The sequence below is a fragment of the Lipophrys pholis genome (assembly GCF_963383615.2).
Source record: "Lipophrys pholis genome assembly, chromosome: 8".
NCBI classification, from domain to species: domain Eukaryota; kingdom Metazoa; phylum Chordata; class Actinopteri; order Blenniiformes; family Blenniidae; genus Lipophrys; species Lipophrys pholis.
The window spans coordinates 2,646,447-2,674,436 of NC_137630.1; the positions used below are offsets into that span (position 1 = coordinate 2,646,447).

A 27,990-nucleotide genomic window follows, 5' to 3' on the forward strand; every position below is an offset into this window, starting at 1 on the left:
GTCTAATAAGATACTATCAGTCATTCTAAACTACAAGAGGTCTGATCTCTTTATGTTCTAATCAAACCGTCACTGCAGCAGCTCAGGCCTCATCGTGAGCAGAGCCACAAAGAACAACAGGCTGAAGAGGAAAATAAAGTGATCAGACATCAAATTAATAATTAAATCTCATGGCTAAAAGTCACCACATGTAGATGTATGCGGCAGGCAGCTGCGGAGCCACATGTGGCTCTAAAGCTTCTCCGATCTGACTCCATAAAGATTTCACTACATTATGTGGAGGCAGCATTTTTGATATGACTTGATTTCCACAAAGCTATTTCCTAAAATCACTTATATCCTGGCTTAAAGAGGGTAAAAAAAATAAAAAATAATGATAATAATGATAATAATTTAAAAACAAAAAAGGCGGGTAAAACCAATCGAATCACAGAAAAGGTATTAAAAAAAAGAACAAAATGAAAGAAAAGAAAAATGGCCAAATCTTTTAAAGAGTCAAAACAGCTGAAGCAGCTAAGACAACTTAAATGACAAACTAATATAAATATAAATATGGAAAAACTAGGACACGTAAAAAGGAGAACAAAGAGAAAAAAGCAGTAAAACAACTTCAAAATATAAATCCACAAAAAAGGTCAAGCTACTAAAAACAGATCGCAAAGCTAAAACAGCTTAAAATATCAGAAATAGTTTTTTTTTAATTAGATGTATTAAACATCATGACTACAGTCTAACATACAGTGAATGCAGAGACGTTATAACCGTATGAGCTTTGCTATCTCCTTTTTTTTTTTTTTTTAAGTAAATATGTAGAGAGATTTCATTTTTTAGTAAAAGGACCAAAACATCTTTTTTTTAGACTTCAGGTAGATGCCGGCCGTAGACAGTCCCAACAATACAAGACTGCAATAAATAAAATATTCTATTGAAATGCATCAGTCCGGCTTAGTTCTTTTCAAAGTGAGAGAAAACGCAGCTCTGATCTTCTCAGGCTGGAGATGTTGTGGAAGTTCATTTAAAGTTTCTGATCTCACTTCAGATACATTTCTGATTTACAGCTCAGTGACTGGGATGTGTTCGAGTCTGAAGGTTTCCCATCCTGTTGGTATAAAAACTGTGTCAAAGTGCCACATTTCTGTCAAGCCTCAGGAGTTCAGGTGAGCCTACAGACTGATATCTCCTTTATTCTGCTCTTTAGTCCAACATTACATGGTTTATTTTAAAGAGGACATTAAAATAAATACCACAAAATACTAGGATGGTTAGTTTTTGTGTCAGAGCTGAAACACGGAGCTGAAGTGTGTATTCTGAATGTGTTCATCGTACAGCCGTCACACTTATTGCCGAAGTTCTAGCAGCTGAAAAGCTGTATTTCCTGTAGAATAACTCCCACTCTGAATCATTTCACAGTTTCTCCTCCACAAACCTGAGAAAAGGAAGACGAGCAGCTCACGGTAAGGACAAAGCTCCACTTTTCACCCTCCAACTGCAGAAAACAGCAAGAAACAGAGTGAAGCGTCAGTATGAGCGGCAGTAGAACCTCACAGTGTGCAGGACACCAAATAATACGTGTCTTTTTAAGAACTGGATGTTGAAATCAAATAGTGATGGAGGGATTTTATTGAAGCTTTTATTGAATTTCAGTTTTAGGATTATTTTTAGCAGCTTTACAAACCGTTTCTATCTTTTTAACTTACTTATAAACTACAGAGTAGAACAGAGTTTATGTTACTGGTTCAATCAAATCGATTTGATTTGATTTGATTTGATTTTTAAAAAGTAGGTCAAAGATTAGGTTTGATTAGGACATGTCCGGTTAAAGTCCTGGCTCGGTTTGAAGAGGATCAGTCTGTTTTGAAGAGCTTTTGTCACCCTTTTAAAAGGACAGGTCAAAAAAGAGTTATAGAAGAAGAGTCTGAGTCTTTTGTGAAGAGTTCAGGGTAACTTTCAAAAATCCAGGAGGACATTTTAAAGAGTCCAGGTCTGGATTAAATAACCATAATCTGAGTAAAAGAATCTGCAAAGAGTCCAGGTATCTGGGATCAGGCCAGGTGGACTTAAAAGTCATATGAATCATACAAACTTAAAAATCCTGGTCATTAATTAAAAGTCCGAGTTAGCTTGAAGAGTGGAGTTTAGAGAGTTTATGTCTGATTTAAGTCATCTAACAAACAACCGTTCTTCTTCAATAATTTAATAATCCAACTGTGTGATGTTGAGATTTCTAAAACAATCAAAAGCTCAGGTTTGGGTAAAATGCTATTTTATTCAGTTTGACTTCAGTTCATGTATGAAACTCTAAGAAGAAAATTTTAAATATATACAACCCACCTGAAACAGACTTCGCATACAAACACACACAAACTGCTGGCGACATAGCTTCAAAGCTTCAAAGCTTCAAAGCTTCAAAGCTATATCATGGGCCTCTACTGAAACTCACAGACGTATTTCATGTTATGTGAGGGGACGTGTAAAATTTGCTCCATAATCCTTCATGAATGTGGATTATCAGGCGTGTTAAAGTAAAATGCTTTGAGGAGTTCATGCTGACAGATTAATGTACCACACAGATGTGATTCATCATGTTGTCTTGTTAATGTCAAGAACGTGACGAACCCAAATAGGAGTTGAGAGTTCCGTTTTCAGAGTTTATTTATAAATATTACTACTACAATGAATATTCCCACCATACTTCTAAGTGTGTGTGTGTGTGTGTGTGTGTGTGTGTGTGTGTGTGTGTGTGTGTAGGAATAGAGAATATATATATATACCCGCAGGAAAGGTTCTTAATCGGTGCAATGTGATCTGGGTGACGGTGCTCAGACTGACACCCCTGCGACCCGGAAACGGATAAGCGGGAGAAAATGGATGGATGGATATAAATATACATATGTACTGTCTTTAAGTATCTGTGCTATGTTGAGCTGCTCGGATGAGTGAATTTTCCCCATATGGGATTAATAAAGTCTGGCCTTATCTTATCTCTTAACTTATGTACTTTCTTCTCCACGTATACAACGCGACACTCAAACATTTACAAATTTGTCATTACACAAATCCTACTTTACAAAATACAGATGAAAAGAGTGGCATGCACACATTTTTGTTACTGTTGTTGCAGGAAATTTGGTTATTTGGAATATTTGGTATGTAATTGTGATACATACCAAATTTACCAAATTACCATATTTAAGTAATTTAATGTAATTGTGATATATTATTATACAATGCATTTAAAACTGCATTCTTCATTTGTAGAAGCCATTAATACTTTAGAATAAACTAAAATGATTTTAAAAGAACAACAAAATAATTTAATATTTTATTTTAAAATTCTCTCTCTCTCTCTCTCTCTCTCTCTCTCTCTCTCTCTCTCTCTCTCTCTCTCTCTCTCTCTCTCTATATATATATATATATATCTCCTCTGACCTCATGCATTCATCAGAAATGATTGAGCCCAACATTTCCCTGGATCCTGGACTACAATGTGTTTGAGTTCCTGAGTCAAAAGACAGGATAACCTCGTTAAAGACAGTCTCAAGAGGTTCGAAACAAAAACTGGAGGTTTTCCTCTTTAGTTCACCTGCCGACCGGTTGCAGCTCCTCAAGCTGATCTGTGAAACTTGTCTGACACACAAACACAGTGGTTAGTGTAAATGTAAGTTTTTGATATGGCACAGTTTTGGGGGTTTTTTTGTGTCCCACCTCAGGAAGCTTTCGGTAAAAACTGCAGACGTGAAATCTAGGAGAGAACATTCAGCTAGCATTGAGTTTCATCTTGAGTACACGTGAAGCTCATTTCCAGGATAAATATTGAGTTCTGACTCAGGTTTCTGATTCTTACTGTGCAACTGTAAATTCAGCTGTAATATTCAATCTGCAGGATGAAAAGGGGCGATCAAGCTGTGAATATAGACGCCACAGGCAGATTAACGTCACTTTTTGTTTCAGGAGAATTTTATGAAAGCTGATTTACTCACATATTTGACATTGACTTAGAATAACAGCAAACACCGTGAGAAAGACTGAAACAGACTATGGCCCTGCTCTGATTTTCATCTTTAATTCTTTATCAATCAAACTGAATAGAATCAATCAGGTTTAATCGTAACTGAACGGAAGTAATCCAGAAACAGTTTTTGATTTATACGCTAGTCACAGTCAGATAGTCCGGGCCTCGGTTAAATTTGGAGGAGGTGGTTGGGGCGAGGAGGTGTGTGTGTGTGTGTGTGTGTGTGTGTGTGTGTGTGTGTGTGTGTGTGTGTGTGTGTGTGTGTGTGTGTGTGTGTGTGTGTGTGTGTGTGTGTGTGTGTGTGTGTGTGTGTGTGTGTGTTCGGGGGGTTGCAGAGAGGAAGTAAAGAAGGTGATTGGTCCGGTCCCAAAAAAGATGTTCCAGTCCTTTAGCCTGTGGTGGCTAGGGTAATTAGCTCATGGCTACTGGGCAGCGATATACAGTATTCAGACTACTTATCAATGAGTCTTCCTCTCTTCTTCGTCCTCACTACTCCATGTCTGCCCGCAAGACATTTATGAACTTTTTCTTTCTGCACCTGCTTCTTCTGATTCAACGGGTTAGCTGTGTGTTTTCTACCCAGAATGCATTGCTCGCTCCGTCACATCCTCTCCCCCCGCCCTCTAGAAAGACCCAGTTTTTCAAGAGGACCAGAGATCTTGCCGGCTCCGGTTCAGAGTTGGCATTCACGTCGCTCAAACGAAACGTTTTTTCCCTGAAGAGACTCTGGTCCAGTTTAAACAGGAGACTGCGAACAGGCCATGAGTTTACTCAAACACAAATCCTCACATTTAATAAAGTAGTTACGTACACACTTAAACAATTAAATTCTTTAATAAGCAGAGTAAAATAGAATGCAATATTAGAGCATCAATCAAGTGAACCACAGACAACTTTCTTCATATATTCAAACACATATCCTGTTTTCATTCTCCAAAGAAGATCAATTACAATAATTAGTAAATAACAAATCCACTAATCATCAAAGTAAAAACTTTAAAGTAGTCATATTATGCAGCTTTTCAATACTTTCACATGGGTCTCGTTGGTCCAAAAGTTTACTGCCCCAAATCCAGCTTATCCTTGATTTTCCTCCATTAGAATATTGGATCATAGGAGCAACATTCAGAATCTGCTGTGTCTGTGTGAGCTGGACTGGCTCCGCCCACACATGCCCATCTTGGGAAGAGGAGGAAGTACTTCCTCTCGTGGTGCCATGTGCCAGAGCAGAGCTGCTTCCTTGTGGGAGGAGTCAAAGGGAGGGCCCACCTTGATTGGGATTGGCTAAACCCCCGATGACACTATATAGGGTTTGATTTCTGATTGGCTGGTTGGAGCCACACACGGCATGGCTCGGTTTGTAGAGCGCTCGTCTCCCAATCGGAAGTTGCATGTTCCATTCCCATCTCTGCCTGCCCCCTTGCCGGAGTGTCCTTGGGCAAGACACTGAACCCCAAACTGCCTGTGTGAATGTAGTGTGAGAATGAGTGGTTGGTGGTGGTCAGAATGGACATAGAAGAGACAGAGTTAATAATCAAACTGTGAATTAGAAGAGAAGTGACAGAGTTAATAATCAGACTGAGTTAGAGGAGAAGTGACAGAGTTAATAATCAAACTGAGTTAGAAAAGAAGTGACAGAGTTAATAATCAGACTGAGTTAGAAGGCAAGTGACAGTTAATAATCAAACTGAGTTAGAAAAGAAGTGACAGAGTTAATAATCCAACTGAACTAGAAGAGAAGTGACAGAGTTAATAATCAAACTGAGTTAGAAGAGAAGTGACAGAGTTAATAATCAGACTGAGTTAGAAGGCAAGTGACAGAGTTAATAATCAAACTGAGTTAGAAAAGAAGTGACAGAGTTAATAATCCAACTGAACTAGAAGAGAAGTGACAGAGTTAATAATCCAACTGAACTAGAAGAGAAGTGACAGAGTTAATAATCAAACTGAGTTAGAAGAGAAGTGACAGAGTTAATAATCAAACTGAGTTAGAAAAGAAGGGACAGAGTTAATAATCAGACTGAATTAGAAGGCAAGTGACAGAGTTAATAATCAAACTGAGTTAGAAAAGAAGTGACAGAGTTAATAATCAGACTGAATTAGAAGGCAAGTGACAGAGTTAATAATCAAACTGAGTTAGAAAAGAAGTGACAGAGTTAATAATCCAACTGAGTTAGAAGAGAAGTGACAGAGTTAATAATCAAACTGAGTTAGAAGAGAAGTGACAGAGTTAATAATCAAACTGAGTTAGAAGAGAAGTGACAGAGTTAATAATCAGACTGAGTTAGAAGGCAAGTGACAGAGTTAATAATCAAACTGAGTTAGAAAAGAAGTGACAGAGTTAATAATCAGACTGAGTTAGAAGGCAAGTGACAGAGTTAATAATCAAACTGAGTTAGAAAAGAAGTGACAGAGTTAATAATCCAACTGAGTTAGAAGAGAAGTGACAGAGTTAATAATCAAACTGAGTTAGAAGAGAAGTGACAGAGTTAATAATCAAACTGAGTTAGAAGAGAAGTGACAGAGTTAATAATCAGACTGAGTTAGAAGGCAAGTGACAGAGTTAATAATCAAACTGAGTTAGAAAAGAAGTGACAGAGTTAATAATCCAACTGAACTAGAAGAGAAGTGACAGAGTTAATAATCCAACTGAACTAGAAGAGAAGTGACAGAGTTAATAATCCAACTGAATTAGAGGAGAAGTGACAGAGTTAATAATCCAACTGAACTAGAAGAGAAGTGACAGAGTTAATAATCCAACTGAATTAGAGGAGAAGTGACAGAGTTAATAATCCAACTGAATTAGAGGAGAAGTGACAGAGTTAATAATCCAACTGAACTAGAAGAGAAGTGACAGAGTTAATAATCAAACTGAGTTAGAAGAGAAGTGACAGAGTTAATAATCAAACTGAATTAGAAGGGAAGTGACAGAGTTAATAATCCAACTGAACTAGAAGAGAAGTGACAGAGTTAATAATCAGACTGAGTTAGAGGAGAAGTGACAGAGTTAATAATCAAACTGAATTAGAGGAGAAGTGACAGAGTTAATAATCAGACTGAATTAGAAGGGAAGTGACAGAGTTAATAATCCAACTGAACTAGAAGAGAAGTGACAGAGTTAATAATCCAACTGAACTAGAAGAGAAGTGACAGAGTTAATAATCAGACTGAATTAGAAGAGAAGTGACAGAGTTAATAATCAGACTGAGTTAGAAGAGAATTGACAGAGTTAATAATCAGACTGAGTTAGAAGAGAAGTGACAGAGTTAATAATCAGAGACTCGTTGTCGTCTTCATCTCAACATCTGGCAGAAACATCAGGACAAACCAGAAGTGACTTTCAATAAACCAAACAATCATTGCATTTTTGCACTGATTATTACAATCTCAACATAAAGTCAATTAGAATGAAACCTGCCGGGCCAAAATCCAGGAAATGTCAAAGAAACTTCTCCTCAAGCTGTTCTGGGAGTTTTTAAAAACACAAAGATAGTTAGGAATGAAAATTGCAGCATCAGCAACGTCTGAGCTCAGGTCTCAGTGTTCTGCTGTGTCCGCAACTCTGAAGAAATGTGTTAAGAAAAATCTACATTTTCTTTGAAATGTTTACAGAATTGCTTGGTGGTTTGGCAGAGATTTAAAATGAGATATACTTCATTCTTTTAAAGCTCTTTCATAAGAGGAAGAACAATAATCTTTTTTTAATCCTTCAGTCTTTTCAGACTTTGACTGAAAATATATGAGTTACAACTGAAATTCTTCATAGAATGGAATAGAAATACTTTAATAATTCCAGAGGGACATTCCTTGGTTCGGATCCTTATTTTCTTTCTTTGTTTTGTTTTATGTTTTCATTGGTAACTGTGACTTTTCAGAGTAAAATAAAAGTAAGTTACACTTTTTGAACAAGATATCAGATCTAACCATGCTCACGCAAATACACAGTCTCTGTGGTTTAGGAGCTAAATTCTTATAAAGGTTGTATAAAATATCTTTATAACACACACACACACACACACACACACACACACACACACACACACACACACACACACACACACACACACACACACACACACACACACACACACACACACACACACAGTGTCTATGATGTGATTTTGGGAGTGTATGGGTTGTATCGAAGCAGTTTCCTGTGGTTGAATGTGATCTCCAAACAGGAAGTGCTGCTTCTCACACAGGTTGACTCATAGAAAAGCTTCCACAGTGTCGCAATGTGACTGGATTGTTTCTGTGCTTGATGAAGCTGAGAAGACTGAGCGACGCCACTGAGAAGCCACAAGCACGTGGTGCTCTCACTTTCTCCTGAATTCCTGTTTCTGTGGGTGTGCGCCGACGTCTCTGCTTTCTTGTATTGATGCATGCAGCCTCCACAAACACTGAGACATGGAAATTACTCACACACATCTATTTACATTCTGTTCAGAGCTACTCTATGGTTCATAGACAGCACATGCTGTCGCAACACCCTCGCTGGACTTTAATATTGTGACAAAGAAAAAATGAACCATGCTGGCCTGAGGCTGATGAACTCAGAGACACAAGAGGACTGGTCTCTGTTCTCATCCTCAGCTGTTGGTTTTCTGTGAGCTGAGCTGACGATGAGATATTAGAGAGGTAACAGAGCGCCAACTAAAGGAACGCAGGATTTAAAAGAAAATAGGAGCTCAGCTGCTCCTCAAGCTCCCCGTGTCACTAAAGAAGCTATGAATCCCTCAAAGCCGATGACTGGACCAGATGGACATGAACAACCTGATGCCCGGAAAAAAAAAACCAGGGTGAAGGACAGAAGTATTACTGACGGGCCACACTTCAACAAATATCCATCATAGATGATTTGTTTGATCCAAATCCTAAAACACCAAAGATTTTAGAAGATTGCCAATTTTAATGAATGAATGAATGAATGGATGGATGGATGAATGACTGAATGAATGAATGAATGAATGACTGAATGACTGAATGAATGAATGGATGAATGACTGAATGAATGTGTTGCATCAACCAAGAGAGCTTCACAGTCTGTATGAAGGACTCTGATGACTGTAGCGTCCAGTAAACATGTTATTCATGAGCAGAACTCCAGCAAAAATCTACTTTCCGAGAAATGCAGTCATATTTAAGTATTATTACATAATTGGTTGAAGTTGTTATTTTCAATTTCACTTCAACTGAAATACTGTTTAAACTGTTTAATTGTAATTATTGGCACAATGTTATTGACTCTAATTATTTTCATGCTACTGACCAGTGAGTGATTCATTAACTTTGAATACATTGAAAAAGGCTGGAATTATGACATTCGTTGTAGATATTACATTACTGGCCATTATTACATCCTTGGTAGCTCCATCTGAAAAAAAGTGCGGCATGAAACTGAACCATGATGGCATGAAAACGTGTAGGACAACTAGACTTTAGAGTAGATTTCCTGAAAAGACCCTTCAGTTCCACAACATTTTTATCCAAATGAACAAATATTTCAGATGGGAAATATCAATAATGGAGGAACTCAGATTATTCATTTGAAGGACAGTTGTGTACCTGATTTGTGTAATATTTGAGATCACTATCGGGACATTGGGAATGTGAAGTCATAATATGATTAGCTCAGCATGAAGGCTCAGTGCACAGAAACACATGAAAACAAAAGCTTCAATAAAATAAATAAATAAGAAATGGTGGATTGCACCGAGACGTGCAGACATCTGCACATCACAATGTTAGTTTGTGGTTTGAGTGGGGAACATTCCTTGAGTTTCATGTCTGTTTTGTCATCCAGGCGGCACTTTTCAGCAGCCAGACATTTCACTAGCATTTCTGTTATGGTGCATCTGCAGCTGTTTGCCCTCTGCTCACAGTCAGGTTGAAGTAATCATGATGCAAACACCGAGTTTGAAAGGGCTGGGGAACACACTAAACCTTCATCCTGCAGAAATACTTCTTAGATTTGTCAGCTGGTATTTTAAAGAAATGTCAATCACTGTTCTGTAATGTCAACCAAAGCTCCTCTATGGTTAATTATGTATGAATAAACAAAGAAAAATGTTGCTACAAGTTTATAAGCTATCATATTCATTTTGCAGGTATAATTAATATTTGATTTTAATTTGAGGGAAAACTGTAAAGAAATGGCTTCCTGTCATAAAGCCTGCAGACCTCTTTTGCCCATATGGGGCGGCATAGCTCAATTGGTAATTGGAAGGTTGCAGGTGCGATTCCCATCTCTGCCTTCCTGCATGCATGTCTGGGGCAAGGCACTGAACCCCAAACTGACCCGATTGGAGTGACAGCGCCCTGCACGGCTGCAGCCTCCAATAGTGTGTTAATGCGTGTGCGAATGTGATGAACCACACATCATGAGCCAGAACCAACCTGCAGCAGCAGCTTCTGATGTTTAGAGACGAACAGCTCAGATCACAAAGCAGATGTGTTACACATCGTGATGATTTTCACGACTGTTCACAGTCTGCAGGTGCACCAATGTGGAGCCGCTTCCTGCTGCTTCACTTAAAGGGTGGTGATGCTATCAGACTGACAGAGAGAGAGAGAGAGAGAGAGAGAGAGAGAGAGAGAGAGAGAGAGAGAGAGAGAGAGAGATCTGCCATAACCACAGAAGAGCTGCAGAAGGAACTCTTGCATTCATTTTGTGTAAACACTGGTATGTGTCTTACAGGGGGGCTCCTGTAAGATCTGCACTCTGATTGGTTAAAGAGGGACTTTATTGAAAAAAAAAACAACAAACAAAGGAGGGGTTAAACAATGTTGTGCATTTTACAGTGGTTACCTCCGTTATCTCTTGTTTCTTAAACATTGAGAATAATCCCATTGAAAAGTAATTTGCCTCTGGGTTTTGTTTTAGGTCCTATTTGATTTTTTCTATCTATACTTCTTCTGCTGATCAACCAATTCACTGATATTTCATATTTCTCCTCAACATCATAATGTCAACATTCTGGTATGTTTATTTTACACCCATTAAAACCAACAATTTAATTTAATTTAATGAATTCAATTCAACTTCCTTTATAGAGCTCCAAATACAATAGTCATCTCAAGGCACTTTTATAAAGAAAACCCAACAATTCCACACGATGACGTACAGGCGACTGTGGAAAGGAAAAACTTATTTCTTTTAATGGGAAGAAACATCAACAGAACCAGTCTCAGAGACTTTCTCCTATTCCGGCTGTGGTGAGAGGATAGAAGGAGAGAAAAGACAGACAGTCAGACAAAACAGAGATCCACTCGCTGCCAACGGATCAGCAGTCGGAGGTTTCAGACCACAAACTTCAGTTGCAGTTGTCAGAGACACTTCAGAGCCCAGAGGCCCTCTGACCGCCCTCCTCCTCTCCTCCCCTTCCCCGGCCATCTTGTAGAGCTTTTCCACCAACAAGAACCAGGTTCTAGTTCAGGGTCGGTTCTTAAATGAGCACCGCCAAAGAACCGGTTCTTTTTCCACCGTTAACGGAGCCAAGTGGGAGCCACGTCATTGCGTCACTCCAAAACGTGATACGTCACTGATTTCACCAACTTAGCACTGACAGCCTCATACAGGAACCAGGAGACGGACTGTAACATCGGGGTAGTCCGGGTCGATCCATCTAGTCTGACCTGAACCTCAGATGCACCAAAGAGCCAGAAGACATTGAGTCTCCTCGTCGCTCTATTGGTGTTTTTTCACATCCGTCTTGCTTTAGTGTGACATTGAGGCCATTGAGAAAAATAATAATAATATTAATAATGACATGTGAATGAGCTTGAATTTCTGCTCCTTTCACTTTATTTCTGGACGTGTCTGAATCAAAAGCTTCAACATGGAGGAATGGAGGTGTAGAATGATAGAACGCTGCTCTACAGCCGTTTCCATGGTAACCCAGGTAAACACTCTGATTAAAGTTCTCTTTCACATGAAGCCATTAAAAGGCTCATTTTAGCTCTAAAAACTCCAAGCTTTCATTTCCAGTAGTTTGTAATTTGTTTAGTAGTTCCTGAGGAACCAGAGGTCTGGCTTCATTATAAAGAAGTTCTGTGGAGCGTCTCATAGCGGAGCGCCCCCTGCTGCCTCATGCAGACCTCAGCCTGCGGTCAGAACGCCAAACAAGACCTGGAAATGAAGTTAGTTACAATGATGTCACCATGAAAAGCCTGAAAAAAAACTGCTTCTAGATTATATATCTGCCGCCGCTGACAGGGCAGCGCAGGAACTCTGCAGCAGCTTGAGAGCCGCGGCTCCGCAATCGCAGATTAAATGATCTTGTTCCCTCATATTATTAACTTGAGGGGACGATTTATTATATCGTTCCCATGCGTTATTTTATTTTTTTCTCTATAACCGCTCCGTGTTCGCTGTAGATTTCTGAATGCTGTTTCAGAATCTCTTCCGCCTCCAGCTGATGATGTGTCAGATCCCACTCTGGCTGGTCTCTGGCTCCTGTCTGCTCCAGCAACCAAGTGGGGCCGGCTTACCACCAGTTTAGCCCCCGATAGGCCGGGGCATTGGTGGTGGAAAGACATAGAAGTGGTGCTAAATCTGGCTCTGGCTCCGAATTAGAATCTGATTCTTTCCGGTGGAAAAGCCCCCAGGGAGGCACCCCCAGGGCACAAGCCCACACCACTGGACACCAAAACAGCCTCCATCATTGTGACAGTCAGGGTGTGTGGCAGAGTGTCGGAGGGGGAAGAAACACCGATTTGGTGGAGACCACAGCGGAGACTGATAAACTTCAGTTTATTCCAACCAACTGTCCCCTGCTTCTGATCCCAGCCCCCGAGAGGGACACACGTCTCTGCTGCCTCGGGACGGTAAAGAGAGCATCAAGTAAGCCCAAGGAACCGAACCAACATCAGCCCGCTGGACGAGCAGGACACAGTTTGGACTTCTTCTCTTTTCCTTTTTCCTTTTTTTGGAGGATTCTGGAGACTCGAATTCAGAATGTCCAGAATATTATATTCACTTTTACCTCCCTTAAACAGGGTAACCTTAAATACCTACACCTATTAAGGACAAGTTTGACCCGATATTATTTGTTTGGAATAACCTTGTGTTCACTTTGACCACACTGTGCAGCCTAACCCACTCAGCCTTTTATTAGAATGCAAGGAAAGTTATTGTACTTTCTTCATCTCCTGCAAAAAGTGCTGCATTTCTGACAACCGAAACATGCTCAAACCTTCGTGAAACTTTACACACACATCAGAAGTGGCGAACCATTTAGAATTTTATGGTCATTGTCCAAGTGCAAAATGGCTCAATAGCGCCTAATGAAGGAGCCGGTACCGGCTACTGAGGGAACTTTGACCCCAGCTTGGCGTGGCTGACGTGTTGTTTGGTCCTCTGCATGCCACTACGATCACTGCGTGATGTTAACAAATGGTCACGTACTACTTTTTTGTGCCACACCAATCCTTTACTGAGTCCATAAAAGAAATACAACCACTAAACCATTTCAATTGCAGCAGTAAAGTTACGATTATGACAGCGTCTACAGCGGCCAAAACCTGTATGTCCTTCCAGGTTAGCATTCACCTGCCCCATGACAGGAAACCTTCCTTTAAATACACAGCGCCACCCAATGGTCATAAAACAACCCCCATTTGGCTCCTACATTGTTTTCACATTTGTAACATCTTCTACGAGCAACACATTTCACCTATATCCAGGAACTTTGGTAGACATATGCATCGTGTTGAGCCGCACAAAAAATGTGACTGACATCCAAACAGGAAGTCTGCCATTTTGAGATATGGACAACAAAACTTGTGAAACACAAACTTCCAAGGGGGTAAGTCCTAGAGACCTGAAATTTGGCCTGTATGTCCAAGAGGCCTTCCTGATGAAAACATCTCAAAATGTACCTATAATCTCTGAGGGTGTGGCCATGGCCTCCAGTGAATATCTGATGTTTCGCCATGAAACAGGAAATGATGCGTAACTCTTCTCTACATGCTGCAATCTGCCTGAAACTTCACGTGTCATCCCAGTGCTGCCCTGAACACGTCCATATGCAAATATCCATCCACAGTCATAGCGCCACCGATTGGTAAGAGGAAGTTTAAGGATTTATATTTTCACATATCATGACCTCAAACTTCCTCAAACAAAGTCGTGTGTAACTTTGCTCTGCATGCTGTAATCTGCCTGAACTACTACTTGACCGTATTAACCCTAAATGTGGGTGTAAGATAGGTTAATAATGACTTATGATGGCCATGGTGGTCTAAACTTTAATGTGTAGGGTCTGATAGACAGACACAGGTTCTGCAGTGTGATGTATGCAGCAGACAGGCTGCCCGCTGGCAAACCTCACACTGGATCACTTGCCTGCCAACAGTGACTTCATCTTTTAATAAAATCTCATCAACTGCTTTATCAGTTGTCCTGTTCTCATCTTTTCATAATGGCTTCACTTTGGATTGTTGCTTCCCATCTTAAATCATCTCCTAAACATCCCCTACTGCGTGATTTCACTCCTTTACTATGAACCTGCAGTTATTCAGTTCTGCACATTAGGCTACGATGTCATTTAACAACTTCCTGACTATATAAAGAGCTGAGAGACCCTTTCTGTACTCTCTGAGTTGAAGGTAACTTTATGGTGTACTTTCTTCTTTAAATTGCTGGATGCCATTCACAGACTTGACATATATTTGCTGCATGTTCGGGTATTGAAAAGTTATAGAAGTACCTGCAAAAACCCTGATTTACCTTTTTTAAAACATTTTTTCAAGTTTTGGTTCCAATAATGTCTGATTGATGAATACCTGTAGAAGTCACAAAGATGATCAGTTTGTCTTCATTCTGCAGAAGCTCAAATCTCTGAGATGAGATTCTGTGGAAAGATAAATAATAGCCAGTTAAGCAATTTTTCCATTCATGCCCCATTTAATATCATTGTGGAGAAAGGTGATTAAGCCCCTGATGTGATTTAGATGTGTGTCCAGGCGCCGCCCGGACACACAGGGTGACAGGCGGGAGACACAGACACAGCAGGAGAGCCTGGAAGAGGCTGTGTTTCTATTTGTGAGTTTTTGTTTATGTAATAAAATAATTATGGCATTCCAAAGTTCTGACTCCGTGCCTCTGTCGGTGAACCCGACGGTGGCGTGCACTACTGCCACACTGGCTCCCCGTCAGACCCACAGCGCACCGAGGAGCGCCCCAGGAGCAGCAGCTCCAGAGAAGACGGTGGAGGAGGTGTTCGCTTGGCTGCTCATGGACTTCACCGGCTGCAGCGGGATCAGACCCAGCAGTTGATGGAGTCACTCCTGCTGCAGAAGGCCAAGCATGTCGACCTCCTCAATTCGCTGCTGTCCCGGTGGGGGAACGGGCCGGAAGACGGTTCCACCCCCATGCTGGCTGAGCCAGCGGCATCATCCCGTTCCCCCGAAGAGGAGGAGGGACAGGCGCAAAGCACAGCGCAGCCGATCCCGACTTTGCGGAGGAGCGGCGCACGTCGCTGAAGGCCGAATTGTGGCGGCGTGCCAGCAGACTGTCTCTGGGAGGACGAGAGCCGGGCAGGTCCAGTCCCGGCTCCGTGGGGAAAGGCGGGGCCTCGGCGGGACAATGCTGAAGAGGTCCCCTTGCACACTGGCAGCAGGGAGGGCTACGGAGGCTGACCCCAGGATGATGAGGCTCCAGGCGGAGTCCAGCCAGAGGGCGGAGTCAAAGAGGGCGGAGGCCATGGCCAGGTCCAAGAGGGCGGAGACGAGCCAGGGGGCGGCAACATGCCAGAGGGCTGAGGCCAAGTCCATGAGGGCAGAGACGGCGGCCCAGATGAGGTGGACGCAGACGACAGCCCTGATCGTGAGGGCGGCGACAGCATTAGAGGTGTGGAGAGGAAGAGCAAGCCCATTGACCATGGCTTGCCCCATTCCCTCCCCCTGTGGCCGGCCTCCTGAGTGGTGCTGCCTCCCGGTGTCTTACCCCACCCCCTGCGGGGGGGAGTTGGTTGTTTATTGAATATAAGAATTATGGCATTCCAAAGTCCTGACTCCGTGCCTCTGTGGGTGAACCCGACGATGGCGTGCACTACTGCCACAATCATGAATGAATTATTCAATTCAATTCAACTTTATCTATATAGCACCAAATACAACACAGTCATTTCTAGGTGCTTTTAATAGAGAAAAACCCAACGAATCCACATGAGAAGTGTGAGCAACGGTGGAAAGAAAAACTCCCTCTAACAGGAAGAAACCTTTGCAGAAACCAGACTCAGAGGTGGAGGCTTCCTGCTGACCGCTTGGGGTGAGGGGATAGAGGAGAGGAAAGAATAGGGGGGGATACAAACCTTGGAAACACCCCCTGGTTCGGGTAGGGGAGGTAGAGAGAGAGTGTTTTTATTTTTGTTGTGTTAGGTTCAAAGTCTTAGTTTTAATTGTGATTGACCATTGACATTGATGTTGTAACAGTGGAGCATCATGGAAGACACACCCCAGAAGCAGCAGAGACCATCAGTGCTGTGTCATGTTTCCCAAACAGCCCCCAGACGACAACATGGTACAGAAATGTTTCTGATCCTCACAAGCCTTCAAAGTCACACTCATTGTCAGATTGGTTTCTAATGCTATCATTAGCAGCATGCATATTTTGATCAGGTGCATTCTTCCCGTGTTTCAGAAAGTAGAGCAGCCAGCTCCATTTGCATAAGAGAGGCAGATGCAGCTCAACTTTCCCACTTGTCTTCACCACTAAAAAGCTCTTCCTCACGAACAAGCCGTCTCCTCCTCCCCCTGAAGACAGATGAAGAGAGCTCCAGAGATTCCAGCCTTCATGATGGGTAATGGTCTCACATGTTATTACTGCCGTTGAACTTTAAAGCAGACTCACACAATTCACAGTTGAAGCAGAGTTATCGAAGGTGTAATCCAAGTTGGTGGACAAAGTGAGAGCAAAGTTCAAAAATCCAAAGAAATCAAAGGAAAACACGAGGAAGACGCGAGACCTTACAAAACCCTGGGAACAACGAGGCTCGGGCACTGAGACAGGAGGGAAGGGAGTTTAAATAGACGGGAGGGGGGACACACCAGTGAAACACTTTGACACAGATTGGAACACACTTAGGGGAACCAACAGGAAGGACAAGGGCACAAAGACAGACAAGACAGACAGGCAGGAGACGTGGACTTGACTACAACACAGAAGGAGACCTGACACCACACTGGATGACACCTCATTACTGTGGAGTTCCTGCAATGCAACGTTTAAATGGATCCAAATGTACAATTTACACTCTGCTGAATAATTAAAACATAGTTGGAAGTGTAATTGTGTTGTGGAGCAGCAACACACTGATGAAAGAAAGAAAGAAAGAAAGAAAGAAAGAAAGACAGAAAGAAAGAGTCAGACCAGAGGCCAGTACTACGACCCGTGATCATCACATCCAGGATCTCCGTCTCCTGGTCGACTGATCCAGACACTCTGGATCCTGATCAGCGTTACTCTGAAGCAGGTTCTCAACTCTCTGGTTCAACCCAGACCCTCGTGTGTCTTCACATGAAAGGGGCGGAGCTTGCAGCGTCTGACCAATCAGACACAGAGACACTCTGCAGAGCAGTTTATAGATTACTGAAGGAGCAGTTATTCTCTGAGATTATGAAGAATTAAAACACATCCAGCAGCTAAAAGCAACACTGCTGCTGCAGCCAGAACCAGAACCTTCCTGACTTGTTAATGCTGACTTGGTGAGATTAGAGCAGATTAATTCATGTTTTGTGTTGGAATATTAATTTATCACCATGATGGCATGAGTAGTTCTGCGTTCCATAAATTGATGTTTCTGCAGTTCAGTCAGGTGTGATCATGAACCTCATTATTCCAGATCAACCTTCATGGAGCTGAACAGATTTGGAACAAGTCAAGAACAAAAACATCCTTCGTTTGTTTTATTTTGCCAAAAAGATCACTCTGAATTAATTTATCATCTCTCAGCTGCAGCTCAGTGCTGAACCTGCCCACCAATCACCATCATTTAAGAATGGGCGGGGCATTTTCCAAGAGATCTGATTGGTCTAGAGGCGGAGCTCTGACCTCTTATGAGAACATATCCTGCTCAGGAGCAGGTCAGATATTCAGAGTCAGATAGCACGGTGATTTATCCTGGTGAGAAGTGAGCAAGCGTCACAGAATGGAAAACCCAGGGTTAATCCTGAAGTTATCTCGATAAGAGAAAATCCAGCGTCGTAGTACAGACCTCACAGCATGTTTCTGAAGGTGCAGCAGACACGCTGGTGTGTAGTTCAGTTTTAAAGACATTACCGACTGACAGACTGAAGACTGATCTGAATCTCATTGTCAGTTAAGATAAGTAATTAATAAAACCCTCATACCTTCCCAATAAAACACGATCAAATGTAACCTGAGGCAGATAGCTGTGAATCTCCAGACATTTCAAAACGAAGGCCCTATTCTCACGGGATTAGTACCAAGCAACCCAATCTCATAGCAGTTCGTCAAATGATCACAAAATTTATTCTGTTGATTTGTGTTCATTGACACGTTTCGCCCCGTTTCTCACTTTCTAATTCGCTGCTGATGAGCACTCTGGTGGAAACATTTATATTATCATAATTCCATTTTTTTAATATTGGCCGACAACGACAAATAGGATTTCCAGAAAGCAAAACCAAATTCTAATATTATGGACTGACTGATTGATTGATTTTTCTACATTTGATTGCTTGCCCCTTGAAACGTACAACTCAACACAAGGGCTGGTTCTCAGAGGATGAAAACATAAAATCATGCCAAAAGACAGAACCATATACATCATATAAAACATCTTGATAAGTGGATTCGTGTCACAGAGGTTTAGCTGTTCTATATTGCTCCAGTTTTGAAATATTGACCTTTAAAATCTTAATTGGGTGCATATTGTCCCATAACTCTGCATCTAGATGAGGCACAGGCATAAAATCAGGTGTTATACGAAGCTCCTGGTCCATTCTACAAAGGGGGCTGTGGTTTGGCATGCTTACCCTTTACGCCACAAAACATGATAAAAATTAGATTTCCCCAAACTGTCAATGTCAATTTTAAATTCTAACCAAACAGTTGTATTTCTTACCCAGTCAAACCCCTCAGGGCACCTCAACTTTTATATTCCACATCCCCATTCATGAAAGAACTACAATTCCCTGAATCCGCTCTCCGCTCTGATGGCAGAGCCTCTGATATATCTATTTCTTCTGGTGTAGAAACCTACAGATAATTTTGGACTAAACATTATTATAAAAGCAAAATACGACAAACACAAAATAACATCCTATGTTATGATTTATGATTCCACAAAATGTTTTTCGGTCATTTGAGTGAGTTGCCTCGGCACTTTTCCCCGCAAACAGGGTTGTAAGACAGAAGTTGAGATTATCCGCTGACAAGAGCTAATCCAGAACAACTCACAGACTCAACTCATTTTCAATAATCAGATAATCAGTTGCTACAATTTACCATCATTTATAGTACCCCAAAATATTATTTTTATGTTTTTGTAGTATTCTTTCAGCATTGTGTTTCCAATAGTCTTTTAGGCTTTTTAATTTGATGGCTTTTGGTTAAGTTACGGTTTATTATACAATGATCACCTAAAGGGCTGTTTGAAATGGACTTTCTGTGACGCGTTTCCAAATTGAATCTGAAGCAAGCCTCGGGGGTGGGGTGGGGTGGGGCAGCGCGGGGGTCCAGCTGGGCCAAGGTCCTCCCTCCCTCACAACCCTCCCTGCCTTACCTCACCTTACTGCACTCCACAATAGGGACACAACTTTACAATCAAAACCAGAACCAAATACCTACAGCAGCGCCAATCTAATCCGGAGAAGGTAAAAATTAAATAAATCAAGCACTCATCCATCACTTGTAGATGAAATCCATCCTGTGGTCCTGTTTGATGAAGATGGAATCCATCCTGTGATCCTGTTTGATGAAGATGAAATCCATCCTGTGATCCTGTTTGATGAAGATGAAGTCCATCCTGTGATCCTGTTTGATGAAGATGAAATCCATCCTGTGATCCTGTTTGATGAGGCTGCTAAAAGCACTGCTATTCCATGTTCTTGTACTGAGGAGTAAACATGGCCAGCAGAGCAGCTTGTTGTGCTCCAGCGAGGTGTCACCCAGTCGTACTGTTGGTAGTTTCCTGCTGCACAAGCCTTTGGTCTTCCTCGACTCACAATTTCCATTTCTTCTGCAGACTGGTGCCTTGAAAAAGGCCCTGAAGCAGGTCCGCTATCGTATCATACTATCTTGCTGTTAAATTCGCTGCCATCACCTCCAGAACATCAGATAATAACAGTGCTTCATCATGCACCTGCTCATGGGCCAATCAGTGAAGCTCATTTCAATGACGACACCCAGACCAGCACTAGAAACTCTGCTTGCCCTGGAGCGTTCTGTCAATAACACATCAAAATTTGATTGGCTGAAGATCCTGTCACTCAACATTTTAACCCAATAGCAGCGTCCAGCTTCCATCAGAGGTGAGCAATGCAGTCACTGCTGGCCCCAGCAGAGGACAGGAGCTGTGATGCGTTTAGAGGACTTAGGAGATTTGAGCTCCGCAAAATAAAACCATTCGTTTTCTGGATAAAGTTACATGTTGAACAAGCAGCCTAATTCATTCCTGACACAGATTTCAGAATCACTTTTTAATTATAAACAAAAAAGAAAAATCATTTTTGACAGGGCTGGCAGTGCTCGCCCTGCTGCCCCTGACTGCACACCGCTGTCCCGAGGTAACACTAATCCCGTGTGAATATAGGGCTAAACACAGTCTCTACTTAAAGGCCGCTACATTAAGACTTCTTCCTGGTAAAATGTAGTATTTTAAAATTTCTTTTTTATGTCATTTGAATGTAAATATTTATGAGATGGCCATGTTAAATTCTCATTATGCTGTATAATTGAAAACTATTATGTTGTATCTGATAATGATGCTTCCTCCAGCTTTCCTCAGGGGACCAGCTCTCTTTTTGTGAATGGTGTCTGCCGGTGGCCTGGCTGTGACGTGTTTTCTGAAGATTTTTCGAGCTTCTTAAAGTGAGTAAACTTATTAACATTTCTTCAGTTACATGTCTTATTCTGGGCACCACATATTTATATTTGTGTATATCTATATAATGCGTGTTATGTGACGTCTTTGGCAAGTTATTGGCTCCTGAGTTTTTGGTTAAATACTGTATTAAGGAGTATGACTTTATGATTAAGCTTTTTACCTGGTTGTATCTAATAATGACACTGTGGAAGTCGTCAAAGCAGAGACAGACGAACGAGTTGAGTTATGAGTCTTATACACACACACACACACACACACACACACACACACACACACACACACACACACACACACACACACACACACACACACACACACACACTCACACACACACACACTCTTGCCGACTCAAACATTTCACCCAGAACTCCCCTTCCCTTATAGGCCCCTCCATGCTTTATGCATTACGTGTCTGCAGACTGAGCCACAGGTGATACATGATTGCCTCCATCCTCCCCTCTGGGTTCACTTCCGTGTGCGTTCCATAGCATAACCTAACGATCCCCAAAGCTTTCTCCACTTCTGCTGCCCGGCGTTCTCCACATTTCCTGAAGTAGTTTATGTTTCACTTCAGGAGTTCTGAGCCTCTGGCTCTTTATTTGCTTTTAAATTGTGATTGTTCAGACGGGGAGACAGAGGAGCTCCTCACACAAGCGTCTAGTAGCTCTGGAGCATGAGCAGTCGGTGCGCAGTCAACCGCAAAGGGTTGGAGCAGAGCCTAGTGCACAGGGTGGATGAGGATTTTGACGTCACGAGTACTCTGAACACATGCGGAGGCGGAAAGCGTGGGGCCTATTTCATCCCCCATGTCAGTGCACACACCTGTTGAGCCCCCACAGCGCCACGCCATATCTCATGAATGACATGTACTGCTGCTTTAACTTGTTTTTTGTTACCATTCTTCAAAATGTCCAAATCATTAACTTCTGTATCCGTCATTGTTCTTTTGCTTATTCATGTATTTCCTGGTTTGATACTAATTTTATGTTTATGTCTGGAAAGTGCTGCTCAGGCTGGTTCGGTTGTTCCAAGGTGTTTGGATAGGTGTGGTAACTCTGACAACCCCCCGCAGTACCGGACAGGGGGTGCTGCTGCTGCTGCTGCTGCTGCTGCTGCTGCTGCTGCTGCTGCTGCTGCTGCTGCTGCTGCTGCTGATGATGATGATGATGATGATGATGATGATGATGATGATGATGATGAGGATGAACTATCCTTCTTTCTTTACAGACACCTCCATTCTGAACACGGCCTTGGTGACCGGAGCATTGCTCAGTGGAGGGTTCAGCAGGACATCGTTCAGTGCATGGAGAGTCAGGTCTGTGGTTCAAAGTGTCATGAATAAAAGAGTTTTACATGTTTGAATCCAAGAAATATGCACCAGAGCCCCTTGAGCAAGACCCTTGGCTGCCCACCAGCTCCCACGGAGCGCTATGCTATGTTGCTGCCTACCGATTCGTCAGTTCGGTGAAGACATTTCCCCAAGTTGATTTAAAAAGTGCGATCTTCTTCAACAGATGATGAACCTTACCCACAAAACTTTTGAACTGACTCATAATAAACAAAAATATTTTATACTTATGTTTCTTTTTCAGCTCATTCAGGAAAAACAGAAGCTTACCGCAATGCAACTGCATCTCTCTGAACACAGTCTGGTACGCTCTGTTTTAGATTCTTTATTCACTGGAGATGCTGTCTATCTGTGCATACAGAAGCTGTTCAGATGCTGTTCAGATGCTGTTCAGCCGTCCTCTGTTCCTTCCACAGCCTCCAGTCGCTGATGTAAACAGAGACCTGCGGGCCTCAACACATCTGGAAAAAATGGTCCATCAGGGTTACAGAGCTGCAGGTTCTGCACTTGTTCTGCCAGGTAACACACTCAGCGCATTTCAGTTCAATTTTATTAATGTGGTATAGAGGGAAATTATATATATTTACATTCATAGCACCACAGCGATAACCTGATAACACAGAGAACTGCCACATGATATTAAACAGAAGCTGTCAACTCAGTTAATTCTCGCTGCTTTTGGCCACCAAAGAGAAGTCTGATGAAAAGCCTCCGAGCATTGAACTCTTTTTCAATACAAGCTTCCACGCTTCAGAAAGCTTCATTTACCCATCATTAGTTAGTACACAATGGAGGAGCCATGCCAGGGTTCCACTAAGGCCTCAGTCACACTGCAGTGAAATGAGAACCAATTCAGATTTTTTGCTCACAAGTGACTCATAGCCGACCTGTTTTGTGTGAAAGCTGCAATTCCAATTTCTTTCCACACCAGACTCAAGCCTTGTTCATATGTGGAACCAATTAGGGCTGAACGATTTTGGAAAATAATCTAATTGCAATTTGTTTCCTCAATATTCTGATTTAATAAGCGATTACTTTTTCAAAGTCCTCTTATGTATTTTTCAACAAACACAAGCAATAAATCAATGTGTATTATAATAAACAATATCAGATTTATTGTACATAAATTGTTCTTTCTTATAGGCGAGGCTTATGTTAAGATAAAGTCAAATGAAGCATGTATTAATATGAAAGACAGTTTATCTTCTACTTCAATTACAGTAGTAAACTTACTAAGTACTGTCACTAGCAGTCTTGTAAACGTTCATCACAACAAGCCAGCCGCTTGTCCATTGTGCTTATCAAAGCCCTAAACCAGGCTGGGTCACTATACTAATGCTGCGCTGGACATTAAGGGTTATGAGCAGTTTGCTCATCTACACTGCAGTAGGGAAGCACCGATTCACGTTGTTTCACTTCTGATCCGATCCTGATACTTAACTTTGTATATCTGCTGATACGATTCTGATAGCAGAGCTCTGTTTGCTTTAATATTATTATTATCATTATTGTTGACTTTGAATGAGGCTGTAATAAACTCCTCTCTACAGTAAAGTATGAAATGTACTAATGTATACATGTATTCTCTCTAAAGACAACTTGAGGTTAGTATCAGGACAGAAAAGGAAGCAGTACAAAGTATTTTAGTTCCATGTGGACAATGTGGGGGTCTGCGTGACGTCATCATCTCATAATAAACTAGTTCTAGCTTTAAAAGCTCAGAATGACTTTATTAATTTCTGGGGAAACTCTTTAGCAAGGCAGCATCAACAGCAGTGCTTCAGCTCGAACAACACAAATGATTGGGACTATTTCCCATTGGATTGGAAATCTACCGTTTTCCCATTCGGGCAAGGCGGGCAGATGACACGCGCAAGATGCGCAAGTTGTCACGTGACCAGGTCACGTGAGCAGTTAAATCACAGCCCTTGAGATTAGAAAATCCCATTTTATCATATCGCGATATTATCGCAAATGCAATTAATCCTTCAGCCCCAGTGCCTATTCGGATATTTTTCGACATGCATCATGGTTTTAGGCAGCGAACCGTCCAGCCGTCATTTGGACGGTCAATTTTCGGGAAAGATGGCAGGAAAATAGCGGATGTATTGTCCAAAGCCTCTAAAATATTTATGGTGTCCATCACTACTTGTCATCGTCTAATTTTGCCTAACTTCATCGTTTTTTTTTGCCAAAATATAGCAAATTATCAGCTTGAGTAAACAACTCACAACTGACTTTTGGTTTTGTTTTAGACCCAGTAACGAGCAACATGATTCATACCATGTGGTCTATACCTTTTGAAAGGAGGCCTCTGATGCGTTGGTAATTCTCTGACTCATACCGATGCGTTCCAAATGCTGACGCAGAGAGGAGGAATTTGGACGAATTTCTATCCAGGATGATGAGGAATTCTATCTGCAGAATCCACATAGGTGGTACTAATTGTATAGACCTGTGATCGATCTCATTTTTCATTTCCAAAATGTTGACACGTTTGGATAACTGCACATCATTCATGCTTTTCATTGAAGAATAAAATATTCTTTGCTGTGAAAATGTTGATGTTGATATAAGTATTGACAATCATGCTTGTTCCCTCAGCAGTTTAATTCAGTGTGACTGTGACGTTCTAAAGTGTTGGACTGAGCTACAGGAGGCCTGCAGAGAACCAATAAGATCTAATGTTCTATTAAAAACTAGGAAGAGGAGAATAGAAACTATTTCACAGTTCAGAGTCTCCAGCTGCTCAGTGTAGGGTGCAGATAGAAGTAATGTGAAACTACAGGGGGAATAAATAAGTACATGTAGTGAAGTTTGGAAACAGGTACAGGTACAGGTGCAGGTACAGGTGCAGGTACAGGTACAGGTGCAGGTACAGGTACAGAAGTGACGTACCTCTTCCAACCGATGAGAGATACTGCGGGATATTACTGATGATTTATATGGTTTAGGAAACATTGGATTGTTCATAATGTGCTTTTTGTTTCTTTTTTGTAAAACAAAGTGTGTCTTTTCAAATGTGTTAATCTGTAGTTAGATTCAGATAATACTGATGGAAAAACTTCAATAATATCTTTATAGTATCAGACAATTTGATGATGTATTATCACTGTGTTACAGATTTGGTCTCCAACATTGATTGTTACAAATACCACAACATCAGACCACCGTACACCTACGCTCATTTGATAAGATGGGTGAGTCTCCTCAGTCACGCTGGTCTGATAGACTGAAGACTTACTGAAAACCACACAATATTATAATATAATAGTGTGTGTGTGTGTGTGTGTGTGTGTGTGTGTGTGTGTGTGTGTGTGTGTGTGTGTGTGTGTGTGTGTGTGTGTGTGTGTGTGTGCAGTCCATCCTGGAGTCTCCAGACAAACAGCGCAGTCTGAACGAGATCTACAACTGGTTCTCCTCCAAATTCTTCTACTTCAGACATAACACAGCCACCTGGAAGGTCTGCTGTCGCCCCGCTGCGCCTCTCATTTCACCACAACTGAGATCTGCTACAGCCACAACCCATCCCACACCTCACTGCCATCAAACCATGTCTTTATCTCTACCCAGAATGCAGTGCGGCATAACCTCAGCCTCCACAAGTGTTTTGTGCGAGTTGAGGGGGGAAAAGGAGCCGTGTGGATAGTGGATGAGAGAGAGTATCAGAAGAGGAAGAGTCAGAAGTATTACAGGTACAAATACTCTCCACCATGGTACTGGTACTGTTGGATTGGTTTTATTCCTTCCTGTAACATGATGTTGTTGTATTTCATGCTATTGATGTGAATTGGTGTGAAGAGAACGAGAATCACTTCGCTGATACTTCTTGCTTGGATAAAAAGGATTTAATATAAAATTGAGAGTATTAGAATCCCAGCCCATGTCTGCAGAGAGCCGCGGGATCAGACTGCCAGACATGCTTCTTCGTATGGATAAAATGTTTAGTATCGAATCAGGTGACATGAGTCTGTGGAGAGAAACAGCTTCCAATATGCTTCTCTGACCAGAACAAGGGCTCTGGTCATCTATATATATCATCCAGGGAGGGCTCACACACAATATGCATACTGTGAAAAAAACAACAATGTCATCCTAACATCAGGCTTCACTTAAGGGAATTCCTCTATCCTTCAGCCCTCCTCACAAGATGAGATGTGACCTCGCATTTGACCTGGCGAGACTTGCTGGCATCAGATAACACAGAACTGTCAGGTCTCTTTGTCTGCTTGTGTGTTTCACCTCGTGTTTCTAATTCACCAATGTTCCACTTGTGTCCACTCCTTCCTTGTGTATTTAAACTCCTCTCCCTCTGTTCTTGTCGGAGCGTCTCGTCAACTTGTCTCGCCCCTTGTCATCTTGTTGCACCACTCGTCGTGGCCCCTGTGTCCCCTGTGTCCCCTGTGTCCCCTGTGTCTCCTGTGTCCCCTGTGTCTCCATGTGTTCCATGGACTTTGTTGCAATAAACCTGTTTTTTGCGGAACTGACTGAGTCTGCGTTTGGGTCCACCCTGCACAACCCTGACAAGAACAGGCTGTCTGACCACACACGAAAGTAGCCGAAGAAAATATAAAAATATATGAATGAAAGACCATGATGAATAAAAGCATATGAAAATTCACATCACTATTCTGGTTGAGTTTTTGTTTGTATATTTCTTTTTTCCTACCTTCTTCAGGTCCGTGTCACTTCCACCCTGATTACCCTTTTATGCTGTGTCATCGTTCTCTCTGTGTGTCAGTGTGTGTTGATGGGTCTTCCTCAGGTTTTTAAACATAATTTTGTGTGTCCTGTGTGTTCCCTATTGTTTATCTTTTCCAGGTCGGTTATCTATTGATCCAAGTGTTTTTGAATTAGTTTGAACTTTAGTTTTGGTTTTGCCTTTCTTTGATGTTTTTGAATCCTAATTTTGCATCTTGATTCTCAATCATCAACACTGTCAGACATTGAAAGAGGCATGGAGAGCTGTGTAGTGTGTCTAACCAATAGCTCTATTAACCTTAAGGACTGTGATTATACACTGAACCGATTGAAATCATAAAGACTCCTTATTAGTTTTACGTTATCTGATTGAAATCACAATCTGACCAGTGGAGGTGGTGTAACCATGTTTACAATGTAGTTGGTTTACTTCCTGCATATGAACCTCAAATTACTCAACTTATTCAGTGTATGTAATGTGATTACTCAAAGTTCAGTAAGGTTGAGAAGAAAGTGAGCAGGTAAACTACAGCAGAGTTGACAAAGTTGTGCTGTTGTGTGTGTGCTGAAGCTGTTTGGTGTGTTTGCAGGGACTGTCCTGTGAAGTGGCTCGCTCCGCACTCTCACTACTACGATAAGGGCCCGTCACCGTCAGCAGCCGAACTCTTTGCCTCTCGTGGATGGTCATAGAGCTGATTCAGAGTCTGTTCAAACATCTATTTTCTGTTAAAGAAAACTACTTTCTTACATCAAGGTATTCTGTACTGACACCAGGTGACTGACAAATGACAACTGTTAATGTGTCACTGATTTGATGTAAAATTAAAGGAAGTAAAATTTTTGTGAATTTTGTCATC

At 41.7% G+C, this 27,990-nt stretch overlaps 1 protein-coding gene across 4 annotated transcripts; it reads left to right on the forward strand.

The window, feature by feature from the left end:
* The first annotated feature begins 1,041 nt into the window (after positions 1–1,041).
* foxp3b (forkhead box P3b) lies at positions 1,042–27,990 on the forward strand. Of its 4 annotated transcripts, none has more exons than XM_080468810.1 (12): positions 1,042–1,157; positions 1,411–1,454; positions 16,448–16,535; positions 16,656–16,815; positions 20,976–21,068; positions 22,312–22,399; positions 22,677–22,736; positions 22,849–22,951; positions 25,556–25,632; positions 25,794–25,895; positions 26,006–26,127; positions 26,570–27,052. In XM_080468810.1, exons 3-12 carry the CDS (start codon positions 16,457–16,459, stop codon positions 26,631–26,633), a joined length of 948 nt encoding a protein of 315 aa, XP_080324936.1. In that variant the 5' UTR covers positions 1,042–1,157; positions 1,411–1,454; positions 16,448–16,456; the 3' UTR covers positions 26,634–27,052. The 4 variants fall into 4 exon arrangements, with proteins under 4 accessions (XP_080324936.1, XP_080324934.1, XP_080324935.1 ...); XM_080468808.1 differs by lacking the exon at positions 26,570–27,052 and adding an exon at positions 27,724–27,990 and having other exon boundaries at positions 1,062–1,157; XM_080468809.1 differs by lacking the exons at positions 1,042–1,157; positions 26,570–27,052 and adding an exon at positions 27,724–27,990 and having other exon boundaries at positions 1,389–1,454.

Coding starts and splice junctions, on each gene's coding strand:
- foxp3b (XM_080468808.1), top strand. CDS start 16,457: ATGGAAGACACACCCCAGAAGCAGCAGAGACCATCAGTGCTGTGTCAT. Junction 16,816..20,975: donor GATTCCAGCCTTCATGATGG/GTAATGGTCTCA, acceptor TGCTTCCTCCAG/CTTTCCTCAGGGGACCAGCT. Junction 25,633..25,793: donor ACGCTCATTTGATAAGATGG/GTGAGTCTCCTC, acceptor GTGTGTGTGCAG/TCCATCCTGGAGTCTCCAGA.